Source organism: Loxodonta africana, chromosome 22, assembly GCF_030014295.1.
Source record: "Loxodonta africana isolate mLoxAfr1 chromosome 22, mLoxAfr1.hap2, whole genome shotgun sequence".
Classification (NCBI taxonomy): domain Eukaryota; kingdom Metazoa; phylum Chordata; class Mammalia; order Proboscidea; family Elephantidae; genus Loxodonta; species Loxodonta africana.
This window is the reverse complement of record NC_087363.1, coordinates 42,480,761-42,494,426: the sequence shown is the minus strand read 5'-3', so window position 1 is coordinate 42,494,426 and position 13,666 is coordinate 42,480,761. Positions and strand designations below refer to the sequence as shown.

The 13,666-nt window shown below is 44.0% G+C and overlaps 1 protein-coding gene across 11 annotated transcripts in view; it reads right to left on the bottom strand.

Annotated features, from left to right (window-relative positions):
* Positions 1–452: 452 nt before the first annotated feature.
* Positions 453–13,666, bottom strand: part of TADA3 (transcriptional adaptor 3) — a 23,593-nt gene continuing 10,379 nt past the window's right edge. For 9 of the 11 annotated variants that reach the window (XM_023547944.2, XM_064274930.1, XM_064274933.1 and 6 more), the window contains one exon: positions 11,598–12,196. In XM_023547944.2, coding sequence (XP_023403712.1) covers positions 12,004–12,196 — 193 coding nt within the window. In that variant the 3' untranslated portion in view covers positions 11,598–12,003. Of the gene's footprint in view, positions 1,094–3,191; positions 3,235–3,997; positions 4,075–11,597; positions 12,288–13,666 lie in introns of those variants that run through there. The other 2 variants (XM_064274935.1, XM_064274936.1) reach the window with 2 other exon arrangements.

Below are 13,666 nucleotides of genomic sequence, written 5' to 3'. Positions count from 1 at the left end.
TTCTTTATCTGAAATATTGATGCCTGCCTCATAGAATTCTCCTGAGAATTATATAAGTTTATGGATGTGAAGTGCCTGAAACACAGTAGGAGCATAAAACATAAGAGCTAGAGAGGCTCAGGGAAGGGACCTGATTTGGCCAGGGACAGAAAATGCAGGGATAATTTCCCTCCCCTACATCTCAGTATATCAGACTCCAAACGACTGAAGGGCAGTTTCCCTTTTCCAAATCTTATTACTTCAACTTCCCAACCCACACAAAAAAAAATATACCTCAGGCCCAAGGCTGAATTCATACTCTCGCCTCCACCTACCCAGCATACCCACCAAGCTGGGGGTTGTTTCATAATAAATTCCTGCTTATCTCACTGACAACATTCTCAAGATTAAGATGGTCTCAGCCCTTCTGAGGACATATACAACTTTATGCTATTTTTTTTAGAACAATCTATTTTATTTTGTTGCTATTGTTATTGTTGAGAAAATATACAGCAGAACATAATCAATTCAACAATTTCTACATGTACAATTCATTGACATTGATTACATTCTTCACGTTGTACAACCATTCTGACTCTCCTTTTCCAGATTGGTCCTCCCCATTAACTAGAAATATCTAATATTTCAAGTTGCTGATGTTAACTTGATCCCATATAAACAGTTCTTTAAAAGGGCACAGTGCTTGAGGCAGACATTCTTTACTAATTCAGCTAAATTATTGTTTGGTTTAAAGAAGACTTCAGGGGGTGTTTTTGGAATAAGGTTTAAAGATTATTTCAGGGCAACAGTTTCAGGGGTTCATCCAGCCTCAACTGCTCCAGAAAGTCTGAATTCCATGAGAATTCCAAATTCTCTTTCATATTTTCCGCCTTTTGATCAGGATTCTTCTGTAGAATCTTTATTCAAAATGTTCAGTAATGGTAGTTGAGCACCATCCAGCTCTTCTGGTCTCACGGCAAAGGAGGCAGTTGTTCATGGAGTAAATTGGTCACATTATGCTCTGTTTTACCTTCTGTCTGCTTTTGAGCATGTCTAAGGGCTCGTATGTTTTCTTTTTTAACAAATAAACACATTCTGTCTTTATTTTAATGTTCTGTCAAACAAATAAATGGTCATTATAGGAAAATCACATAAAGTATTAAAACACACATAGACCATCCTTGCCATTGCCAGATTCTTTTCATTTGCCAAGTGACAGAAGCCCAACCTACGCCAGCTTCACCAAAAAGGAACCTATGGCTCACATAGCTGGCAGAAGATTGAAGGGAAAACACCACAGCCCAGGGTCTTAGGTACTGGAACTGGGGATGCAGCACTCATGGGATTTGCTTTCTCTCATCTCTCCTTGTCTCGATTTCTGTTTGCACGTTGGCCTCCTTTCCTCTGCAGAATGATCTTCTCTAATTGGCAGAAAGTGTGGCCCCAGCTTTCCAACTAAACCCAGCAGGAGAGTTATACGCAGTTTTTGTATATCAGTCTCAGGGAAGGACTCTGATTGGTTCTGCTTTAGTGACATGCCTACCCCATAGCCCCCATAACTGTTGCCAAGGGGATGAAGTACCAGGTTGGGCAAGTTATTGTGATGGGCAGCCATACCAGAGTCACAAAGATAAAGTAAGGGCAGCTCACCCAAAGGAAATAGGGTGCTACGCAGGCAGGCAAGAAGAACAACCAGAGATAGACAGTGTTAACATTTTTGCTACAGATTCTGCCAGACTTCTTTGGATGCATATACATATATACACTTCCTCCTGCAGCCCCCAACCCCAATGAACATAGGTCAAGGTACAAATCAAAAGTCAGTCAGGGAAAGTCAGTTATATGTAGGAAAAAAAGGGATAACCCTCTCCTCTCTCCTGTTATTAAAAAGAGAACAAAAGAGCTCAGGCATATCCATTCAGTCTTATACCTGACAGGAGTGAATGGTTTTCTAAGATTAGAGAAAATAGAAGAAATCACAAAGGAAAAGATGGACAGGTTTATTGTCAAAACATAAAATTCTGTAACTTCTGTTGCTGGAAAAAAAAAACTTGTTATGGATTGAATTGAGGCCCGCCAAAATAAGTGTTATAAATCCTAACCCCTCTGCTTGTAAAGAAGCCCTGGTCGTGCAAGGTTAAGCGTTAGGCCGCTAACCAAAAGGTTGGCAGTTCAAATCCACCAGCCGCTCCTTGGAAACCTTATGGGGCGGTTCTACTCTGTCCTATAGGGTCACTATGAGTCTGAATTGACTGGATGGCAATGGATTTATACTTTTGAATGTAATCCCCTTTGGGAATAGGGTCTTCTTTGTTATGTTAATGAGTCCATAACAGTATAGGGTATATTTTAACCACTCGCCTTTGAGGTAGAAACAAGCAGATTAGACACAGAGAAGCAAGCAGAGATGGGCGAAGATAAATGCCATGCCCAGGAAGATGGCTAAGGAACTAATAAGAAACAGAAGCTGAAAAGAGACAAGGACCTTCCCCCAGAGCCGACACAGAGAGAAAGCCTTCTTCTAGAGTCGGCCCGCTGAATTCAGACTTCTAGCTTTCTAAACTGTGAGAAGATAAACTTGTTCGTTAAAGCCACCCACTTGTGCTATTTCTGTTATAGCAACACTAAATAATGAAGACAGAATTACCCTACTCCAAAATCATAACCAACATTAAAAGGCAAACTTCAGGCTGGGAAAATGTTTATAGACAGTGAGTTAACAATTTTATTATATGGAAAACACATACAAATTGATAAGAAACAGACTAAGAACCCAATAAACAGTCAAAGGACACAGATGATTCATGAAAGAAGAAACACAGTAATCATGGACATTTTTTTTGGCTCACTAGTAATCAAAGAAATACACATCAAAAGAAGAGGTTATTTGTAGCCTCTTAAATTTGAAGCTTAAAAAACTGGTAACACGAAAAGCCAGTGTTGGTGTGAGGAATAAGCATTCCTACGTTTCTGATAGGAAAATGACTTGCTAGAAATCTTGTGGAAAGCAATTTGACATTATGCATCAAAGGCTAAAAAAATCTAGACCTTTTGACCTGGGATTTACTCTTCCTGGGAATCTATTTCAGGGAAACAATGCTAAATTAGGACAAAGTTATAGCTCCAAGATGTTTAAAGAAATATTTTTATAACAGCAAAATTTAGAAAAAATCATCAAGAAAGGAATATTAAAAAACATAAGTTACACTTACCAGATGAACTATTTCAAAACCTGTAAATTGATGGCAATGCAGCCTATGTAATAAAAGAGAAAAACGCCTATAAGGTAAAGCAGATAGAATACAAATATGCATATGCAGTGTGAGAATTCCAGTGTAATATGCTAACCACAAATTTATTTTTTATACCAAAAAAAGTGGTGGGAAACACCATAAATGTTAACAATGGTCAGAAAAGTATCAGATCTGTCATTGTTTCTTTTACTTCTCTATCTAAGTCTGTATTCTCCAAATTTTCTTTGCTTAATGTTACTGACTTCATAATTTTAAAAAAGTTATGCCAAAAGATGATGGGTGTATACCAACTTGGTGTTCAATTATTTAAATTTATTAAAAGAAAAAAAAAAAGAATGGATCTAAACCGTGTATCCATCACATCTTTTCTCTCCTTCTATTGAAACAGTGACCAAAGCAAACCAAACCTGTTGCTGTCAAGTTGATTTTGACTCATAATGGCCCTTTAAGACAGAGTAGAACTGCCCCATAAGGTTTCCAAGGAATGACTGGTGGATTCAAACTGGAATAGCAGCTGAGCTCTTAATCACTGAGGCACATTAAAAGAAATTTTGGAGTCAGACAGACCTGGGTTCAAATCACAGCTCCACCCTTACCAGCTGTGGGATCTTGGGCAAGTCATTTCACTGCGCCAAGCCTCAATTTCCTCACTTATAACATGGCATAGTCATGCGAACATTGCAAGGTTATTTTGAGATCTTAGAAAGTGCCTTTCACCCAGGAGAGCTAGTTCCTTTGTTGTCACTTGGGGCCTTAGCACTTACCTGGCACATAGTAGGTGCTCAGTAAAGAATGAGACAGAAGGGCTAGCTCCCGTTTGCTGTTCTGGACATCAGCTACCCTAAAAAAAACCAAAAAACAAAAAACCCACTGCTATCAAGTTGATTCTGACTCATAGTGACTGTATAGGACAGAACAGAACTGCCCCATTGGGTTTCCAAGGCTGGAGGCCTGGTAGCATGGTGGTTAAGAGCTTGGCTGCTAACCATGAGGTCAGCAGTTTGAATCCACCAGCTGGAGACCCTACAGGGCAGTTCTACTCTGTCCTATAGGGTAGCTACAAGTCGGAATTGACTCAACGGCAATGAGTTTGGTTTTTCCAATCTTTATGGAACTTCCACACCTTTCTCCCGTGTATTGGCTGGTGGGTTTGAACCAAGGGCATTTTGGTTGGCAGCCGAGTGCTTAACCACTGCGCCACCAGGGTGCCCTCAGCTGTCCTAGGACAGCTGTTTTCCAAATGATCATTTCTTCTTCCATTCTTGAAGCCACACATGTTCTATTCAAGCTCCAAATTTCGGGTTTGCTTTCTGCCCTGTGGTTCCTACCGCCACCTGTCACCCCATTAGGAGTACCCAGCTTAGGAGACTAAGGATCCCTCCAGTACTTACTAAGTCTCACTGATTTCTCTGGGCTAAAACAGGCCTGTTGTGGGGCAAGGATTCTAGTGTTTTTCCTCTGATCCTCAACCCACAATGCCTGTAATTTTGTGTGTGGTGGTCTGGCAGGCCCAGAGAGGACAGGACCTCTAGAGCCTGAGAACTGGCTTACAAAACTGGCTCGCCACCCGCTATCTGATGTGCCCTTCCCCTTTCTGAGTCCCAGTTTCCTCATCTGTAAAATAAGGCTAATAGCAGTACCTGCTTGACATAGGCTTGCTGAGAGATAGAAATGAGATAATACTTGCAAAGTGCTGGGCACCACTCTAGCTTGCAAAATCATCCTTGCAGAGTCGTGTTTTAACAAAACATCCTGACCTTTTATCAAAGGTTGTACAGTGAAACCCGTGAAAGCTGGAATTCAATGGACTGCTTTGTTTCTAGAGTCTCACAAGTTTTCCATCTTTGGCAGGGTGCAGTCTTACATTTTTTCTATTGCTCATTTTAGTGGAAAATATTTGAGTTTTCCTTCTTTGGCAGGTTTCCACCTTCTACAGGTTCTGGCTTTCACAGGTTTTGCTGTATTAAGAGGTTACCACGTGAAACTCAAATCTTCATTTACTGTCATATTTATGGAGAATATTTTCTGATGTATGACTCCAGTTTCCAAAAGAGACATTGTTAGAATTTTTGTCAGGAAAACCAAGAAATGCCCTTTCCTCTGATATCAAAAGGTCTAAGGCTGATCTCGCCTTGTTTTCATTTTTGCCTTGGCTTCCAGGAAGCCTAAAGCTAAATCTGATTCTTAATGATAGCAGCTCCATTAAGCCTAAAGGGGTTAACTTTATATTTGCGTTTTATGAAACTCATTGTAAATATCCATGATCATAAGCCATCTCAAATACTTCTGGGATATAGAAGAAGAAAGAAAAAAAAGAGGAAGGGAAAAAAGGAGGAAAGAAGGGAAAGAGGGAGGGAAAGAGAAAAGGAAGAAAGGAAGGAGGCAGGCAATCGAGCAGGTAAAGTTTGAAAACAGTGTTTTGCATGCCATGTGCCACCTGTATCAGCTAGGATATAGATCTGGCTTCTCTAAAAGAGACTCAAATGTGACTTAAATAAAAATAGAAGTATAAAATAATCTGGCCATAAGCAGTCCCAAGTTGGTATGACTACATGGTAAGAGAGACACTGGATTCTTAGATCTTGTTGCTCTGCTGTTCCTATGGTGTTATCTTCGACCCATGTTTCAAGATGGCTTTCTACCATGTGTGCATCTCAGCCAGGAGAAAGTGGGGACATGGAGGGCATACCTCTTGGGACTCATGACCTTATAGTTACACACATCTGATCTACTCACACTTGATGGCCAAACATTAGTCACATGGTCATACCTAACTGCAAGAGAAGCTGAGTGTTCAACTAAAAATCAGGGGTTCTGTTACTATAGAGGAGCCCTGGTGGCGCAGTGGTTAAGAGCTCAGCTCCTAACCAAAAGGTCTGCGGTTCGAACCTAGCCAGAGACTCCACAGAGGAAAAGACCTGGAAATCTGCTTCTGTAAAGATTACACACCCATGGGGCAGTTCTATTCTGTCCTATGGGGCACTATGAGTCAGAATCGACTTAACGGAAATGGATTTATTACTGTAGAAGGAAAGGAGAACAGATTTTGGAAGACATCACCAGTTTCCGTCACATCCATCATCTCAGATGTTTTTCTTTGCACATGAATATGCTCCTGTCTAGCCTGACTTCACTCTCGCTTCCTCTAATCACTCCAGCCTCCAAGCTGCTATCAGAGTACTTTCTGATATAGAGTACAGTTATGGCATTCCCCTGCCCACAAACCATCTCTGGCTCTCTACTACCTAGAAAAGTGGTTCTCAAACTCTCAGGTGCATAGGAAAGAGCTGGGCCCTACCCTTAGAGTTTCTGATTCAGTAGGTCTGGAGCCTGAGAATTTGCATTTCTATCAAGTTTCCAGGTGATGCTGGTCCCCGGGACCACACTTTGAGAACAAGTGACCTATGGAATAAAGTCCATGCTCCTTAACCTGCTATTCAAATCCTGTCCTGGTCTGGTCTCAACCTACTTTCTGGCTTCATCTCTCTTATCCTTCCCCTCCCCCTCCACACACTGAGGCCTTCAGTCACACTGAAGTTCTCACCTCTGTCTAAGCAGACCAGCTGTTCACACCTCTGTGCCGTGCTCTTCCTTTTGTCTGGAATGTCTTCTGCCTGGCAACTTCTTCTCTAAGCCCTACCTGAAAGCGTTTTCAACCCACTAAGTTGTTGCTAAGTCATTCTCCCTGCAGACGTACATTCCTCTATCATTGCTGTTACCACCTTGTGTTGTGATTGTCTGCCCAGAGTCTCCTCATCTCTGGAGCCTTAGTCACTTCACTAGCTCTCAGCCATGGCAGCAGGGTCACTGAGTGAGGGAATGAAAGTACGAATTAGGAAATGGGGGTGAGAAAAAAAAACCCGTTGCTGTCAATTCCAACTCATAGCGACCCTACAGGACAGAGTAGAACTGCCCCATGGAGTTTCCAAGGAGCACCTGGTGGATTCGAACTGCCGGCCTTTTAGTTAGCAACCATAATACCTAACCACTATGCCACCAGAGTTTCCAAAACAGAGGTGAGTAGATGCTTAATCTCTCGGCTGCTAACCAAAAGACTGGTGGTTCGAATCCTCCCAGCGGCTTTGTGAGATAAAGATTTGGGAATCTGCTACCATAAAGATTAAATTAAAAAAAAAAATTTTTTTTTTTTTTTTAATTTAACCATAAAGATTACAGCCTAGAAAACCCTATGGGGCAGTTCTACTGTTGCATGGTGTTGCTATGAGTTGAAATCACCTCAGTGGCACCTAACAACAAAGATGGAATGAATAAGTGAAGGAGTGAATAAGTGATTGAAATAATGAGTAAAGAGAATAAATGATTTACAAATTAATACATGAACATGAGTTAGTAGAGGTCCTTTTATGCTTAGATCTCTCCATTGAGTCTTGAGCCCCAGGCCAGGACAGGAATTGATTTCCTGATCATGCTTCCACAGTTTCAAATGGCTTTTTTCTCAGCAGGAGTTAGCTGGGACTCAGTGCCCCAGAGTGTTTAAAGGCTGACAAGGGCTGGGGACACATGGTGGGTCAGCTTCCCATTCTCAGGGCTTAACCTCCCCAGTTCTCCCTGTTCTCACTCACCCTGGTGTTTCTGAAAGTCAGTTGTAAAGCATTTGAGACTCTGGAGAGACACTGTTATACATGGAGAATGCCTCTAGGGCAAAGTCACAAAAGGGTTTTTCACCAAACTAGTGATATGGCGTCAGGATGGTTTCAAATTAAACTGGACCCTTGAGATGCCGGAACTAGTCTCCTTCTCCTCACGGGGATCTCAGCTTCCAAAGAAACCCAGAAAGGAGGCCTTCTTTAGCTCTGGCAGGTACTAATATGGCCTTAGGTCAGAACTCTGTCCTACTCTGGTTGTCACCTATCAGGGATGGTGGGGCGGTGTCTGTTCCTGCACCAAGGCTATGTAGAGCCTCAGCAAGTATTACACCTCTTTGGGCTGCCTCAGCGTCCTCCTCTGCAAGGTGGGACTATTATAACTCACTTTGTAGGTGTGTGGCGAGGATCAGATAAATTACATGGGTAAAGGGTGTAACACAGTACCAGGCAGGTAGTAGGTATGCAGTATAGAGTAACTATAGTTCTTTGGACTGATCTTTGAAAGTCTCTTCCCTAATGAACCAGGCCCAAGCAATCTTCTAGGGTTCTTCTATTTATAATACCTACCTTCTTCCTCTCAAAATTCCACCTATTTTTGGGAGCTCAGCTCCCATCCCACCTCCTCCACAAAACTTTCAGAGTTCCTGGAACTCTACCAATGATGCCTACAGTACTTATGGTCTGGCCTAGTAAACCTGAAAGTGAGTGGCTATTAAAGAGCTGGGTATTTGCAAGCAGGACTGCTGTGTATGGCTGCATAGGCTGTGCACTGCCCAAGCCTAGGGAGTATCATTCATGACTGTGCACAGCCCCAATGAATTGTATAATGAAGAGGCTCTGTCTGCAAGGCAAATGGCCTGACTTGGAACCCTAGCTCGACCACTTATCAATTGTATAACCAAGCAAGGTATATAATCTCCTAAACCTCAATTCATCTGTAAATGGAAATGTTATCGGTTCTGACCATGTGAGATGGTAGAGAGTAAGTAATTCAACAAGTTTAGAACAGTACCTGGTACATATCTAACATTTCCTGAGCACTTAACATCATTATTATAACTGGTTTCTTATCATTTCACGTGTGGATGCCTTTTCTATAGAAGGCTGTAACAACCCAGGGACATAAGTCACTGAAAAATTGCAACAGCTGGGCCCTGCACCTAGTGGAAGGCAAAGCCTCACACTGTTCTCTCAGGATCCTACTCCATCCTTCTGTTTGCCCAAATCTGCTTTTATTAGTCAGACTTTAGTTATAAATAACAAAACTCCAAAGCAAACTGTTGCTGTTAGTTACCATTGAGTAGATTCTGACTCATGGTGACCCCACGTGTTACTGAGTAGAAGTGCTCCACAGTGTTTTTCTTTTTACTGTGCTTTAAGTCAAAGTTTACAAATCAAGTCAGTCTCTCATACAAAAATTTGTATACACCTTGCTATGTACTCCTAGTTGAATGAGCCAGCACATTCCTTCTCTCCACCCTGTATTCCTGTGTCCATTCAGCCAGCTTCTGTCCCCCTCTGCCTTCTCACCTCCCCCCCAGACAAAAGCTGCCCACATAGTCTCAAGTGTCTACTTCAGCCAAGAAACTCACTCACCAGTGTCCTTTTCATATAGTCCAGTCCAATCCCTGTCTGAAAGATTGGCTTTGGGAATGGTTCCAGTCTCGGGCTAACAGAAGATCAGGGGACCATGACCTCCAGGGTCCTTCTAGTCTCAGTCAGACCACTAAGTCTGGTGTTTTTACGAGAATTTGAGGTCGATAACCCACTGCTCTCCTAATCCATCAGAGATTTTCTGTTGTGTTCCCTGTCAGGGCCATCATGGGTTGTAGCCAGACAGCATCTAGTTCTCCTGGTCTCAGGCTGACATAGTCTCTGATTTACGTGGCCCTTTCTGTCTCTTGGGCTTATAATTGCCTTGTGTCTTTCGTGTTCTTCATTTCCCTTTGCTCCAGGTGGGTTGAGATGCATCTTAGATGGCTGCTTGCTAGTGTTTTAAACCCCAGACGCCATTCACCAAAGTGGGACACAGAGTATTTTCTTAACAGATTTTATTATGCCATTTGACCTAGTTGTCCCCTTAAACCATGGCCCCTAGACCCCTGCCCCTGCTAAACTGGCCGTCAAAGCGTTTGGTTTATTCAGGAAACTTCTTCGCTTTTGGTTTAGTCCAGTTGTGCTGACCTCTCCTGTATTGTATGCTCTTTCCATAGGGTTTTTTTGACTATAATATTATGGAAGTAGATTGCCAGGCCTTTTCTTCTACGGCACAAATGAATTGGTTCAAACCACCAACCTTTCGGTTAGCGGTTGAGTGCAAACTGCACCATCTAGGGAAGGACCTAAAGCAAACTAGCTGGAGCCAAAAGAAGCAACTGTGGGCTTGTGTAACTAGGAAGTCCAATAGGGGATGGCTAGCTTCAGGCATGGCTGGATCCAGGGGCTCCTGCTCTACCATTAGGACTCTGACTCCTTCTCCATCTCCTGGCTCTGCTTCTGAGTTGGCTTTATTCTCATGCAAGTTCTTTGAAGTGACAGGAAGGCAACTCACTGAGTGATCTGAGGTTACATTTTATGGCTTTTGATCCAAGACGAAGAGAAACACTCTCTCAGCACCCACAGAGCAAATTTCTTGGAAGACATATGACTGGTCCAGCTTGGGTCACATGCCCACTCCTTGGACCAATCATCATGGCTAGAGGGATGGGTACTGTGATTGACCAAGCTAAAGACATGTGTCCACCCTCATTTGACAGCCCCACAAGAGCCACATGGTATAGACAAGGGGTAATTCTACAACAGAGAGGTGCTAGGCATACAAAAATGTTGGTTATCCTTACCATCCTTCTTCATGGCTCAGGTCATAGGTCACTTTCTCAGGGAATCTTCCCCTCCCCACTCCTGCATGGACCTCAACCTTTTCACATTTAATTGGTAATTATTTTGACTCTCTCATGCTAAGCTAGGAACAACTTCAGGCAGAAATGAGACCATTATCTATTTTTTGGTACCCCTCAAGCCTAGCTCCCTGTTCAGGATGGGGAAGGGACATTGCTGGTAAACTACTCAGCATCCACTTCCCCCTTCCTATTCAAATTTTTGTGGGGTTCTACCCTCTCTCTCCATTGCCTTGGGCTTAGTAGGGTAGCAGACTCCACTCTGGCTAGTTAAAACCCATTAGAGTCATCCCTTGCCACAGTGATTGTTTTGGGAATGGGCATGTGACACGTAGTTTGGGCCACTGAGGCATAAGAGGGTCTGAGAAAGGGGCTTCTTGCTCTTCTGGGTGGCACAGAAAGCCATTTGGCTCCTGCCCTCTCTTGCTGGACAAGAATAAGGAAGTATTTGGCCTTGACTGCTGCTGGTTGCCACCCCACAGCTGGAAGGGAACCCACCTTAGGTGGACGCTGGCCCCATGAAGGGCAGTGTGGAGGCTCCTGAAGAACCTGGACTCGTGAGAACCTTTTAAGTCATTACATCGGCCAACCCTGAAGGCCACCTTGCCCCAGAGCATGGCCAAATCCCTGAGCCAACAATTTCCTTATTGTTAATCCACTCTGAGCCGGGGGTATTCTGTTACCTGCAGCCACGAGTATCCTCAGAAAAAGATGCTCAGAAAGTTCTCCCTGAATTAATGACATGGGCGAGTGGCCATAGGCTGAGAGCAACCAGGCGTTCCCTCATGAACCTTTGCCACCCACACTGGTTCCTTTCTACCCCACAATACCCTACAATAACAGAACTCAAAGACTCTGGGTAGTTTTTTAAAAACCACAGCAGTCACTTTAACCTTAAGTTTACACTTTACAAAACCACAAGGGAGAAGTCCATGAAGGGGAGAGGGGGCGGGGAGTAGGGGAGTGGGACATGGTGAAGTGAAGAAGGGGGAAGAAGCCCCAAAAAAGAAGGTCCCTCACCTGAGGGACCAAGCAGAGACCAGGACCCAAACCAGCCCAGCCCAGCCGGGCCTCCTGTGTCCTGGCTGTACAGAGCCAGGCCAAAAGATCTCAGGGAGGGGCCACAGTCCTCAGTTTCTAGAGAAACCATCCTCATTTGATAGGACAGCCACAGCTGTGACTCCCGGCAGCCCAAGGACGGAAGTGGGCCTCCCGCCCCTCCCTCCCTCAGGCCAGGCAGCAGACAGCCTGAGGTCAGGGTGAGGGCTACCCATCCAGCAGCTTCAGAATGCTCTCGCGCTCCTTCAGAGTCTTCCAGGCCTGATCCTTCTCCTTCTTGGTAGGAGTCCGCTTCTTCTGCCTGGCAGCCATGATCTTGCGGAAGGCATCCATGACTTCATTGTCTGCCATGCGGACCCGCTGCCTCAGCTCCTGACGGCTCACCTCCTCCTTGGCTAGCCTGTGGGGCCCAGCAGACCAGATGCCACGGTCAGCCCAGCTAGCTCCTTCCTCTTCCAAACTGAGCCCATCCACTACCCCATGCTGGCATCCTGTGGACCATTTCATACAATCATCACCAAGAAAGCAAAGTTACTACATCACACTTAATTATATGCCACTTTCTGTGTGCTAGGCACTATTTTGCACTCTTTAATATATTAGCTCAGTTAATCCTCAAAACAACCATATGAGGTAGATACTATTATTCCCGTTACCAATGAGGAAACCGAGGCTCAAGGAGGGTAGGTAACGCCTCAGGATCCTACGGCTAGTGAACACAAGATCTGAACCAAGGCAGGCAGGCTCCAAACTCTGTTTTTAAAGACCATTCTTTAAAAGGTGTCCAAGTGCCAGGAGAAGACCTGCTGAGCAACCTAAGGGTGCAGATAGCCCTGAGGTCTACACAAGGTGAGTGAAAATGCCAAATGAACCCCTTCTAAGTGGGATCTGACCTAGAAATTCCAAAGATGGTAGAGCTGGAAGGTCAGAGATGTAGTCCAATCTGTTTATATTCATAAGGGGAAGCTAATGCTCAGGGCAGGAGGTACCTTCCTTAAGACTCCACAGCTGCTCCATGGCAGGGCTGACAGCTGCAGTCTGGCCTTCTGATAAAAAACCAGTTGCTGCTGAGTCAATTCCAACTCATGGTGACCCCACGTATATCAGAGTAGAACCGTGCTCCATGGGGTTTTCAGTGGCTGATTTTTCAGAAGTAGACTGCCAGGACTTGAACCTTCAATCTTTCAGTTATCAGCAAGTGCAACAAGCATCTCTATCACCCAGGGACTCCTGGCCTTCTGATAGCCCTGAGCTATTTTCTTCACTGCACATTCCCCTTTTTTCTCTGCACACTCTTTTCTTTCTCTCCATCTCTGCCTCTTTCATCTGTATTTTCCTCTTCTTGCCCTTGAGAGGAAGTATGAACCAGAAAGAGGCTGTGGATTCAGCCCTGGGCTCAAGTCTCAGCTTGGCTGTTTATTGGCTCCATGACCTTCAGCAAAGCACTCCACTTCTCTGGGCTTTTATTTCCTCATCTTGTAAACAGGGAAAATACCACCTACCCTGTCTTGTTGAGATTAAATGACATGGTGTACAAAAAGTCCCTGGCATACATTAGGCACTCAGTATGCTTAAATACCTTAGCAACTTGTCAGCAACTATGTCTCCTTTTAGTGGTGCGTGTCTTTATCAATCATCCACTTGTAGACTGCAAGTCCTATGCTCTACCTCTCTCCCTGGCCCCCGGCACAATGTCTGACTAAGAGACACTGGAGTTAGCCAAATGCATGAATGCGTCTTACCCTGTTGGGACTCCATAAGGTTAAGACATAGCACCTGCTTGTCAGCAGCAAGAAGGCTTGGCTGGGTTGCTTCTCTATCCCCTAAACAAAAAGTACCTACTACCATGGTCCCTCCAAATGTCACCTCT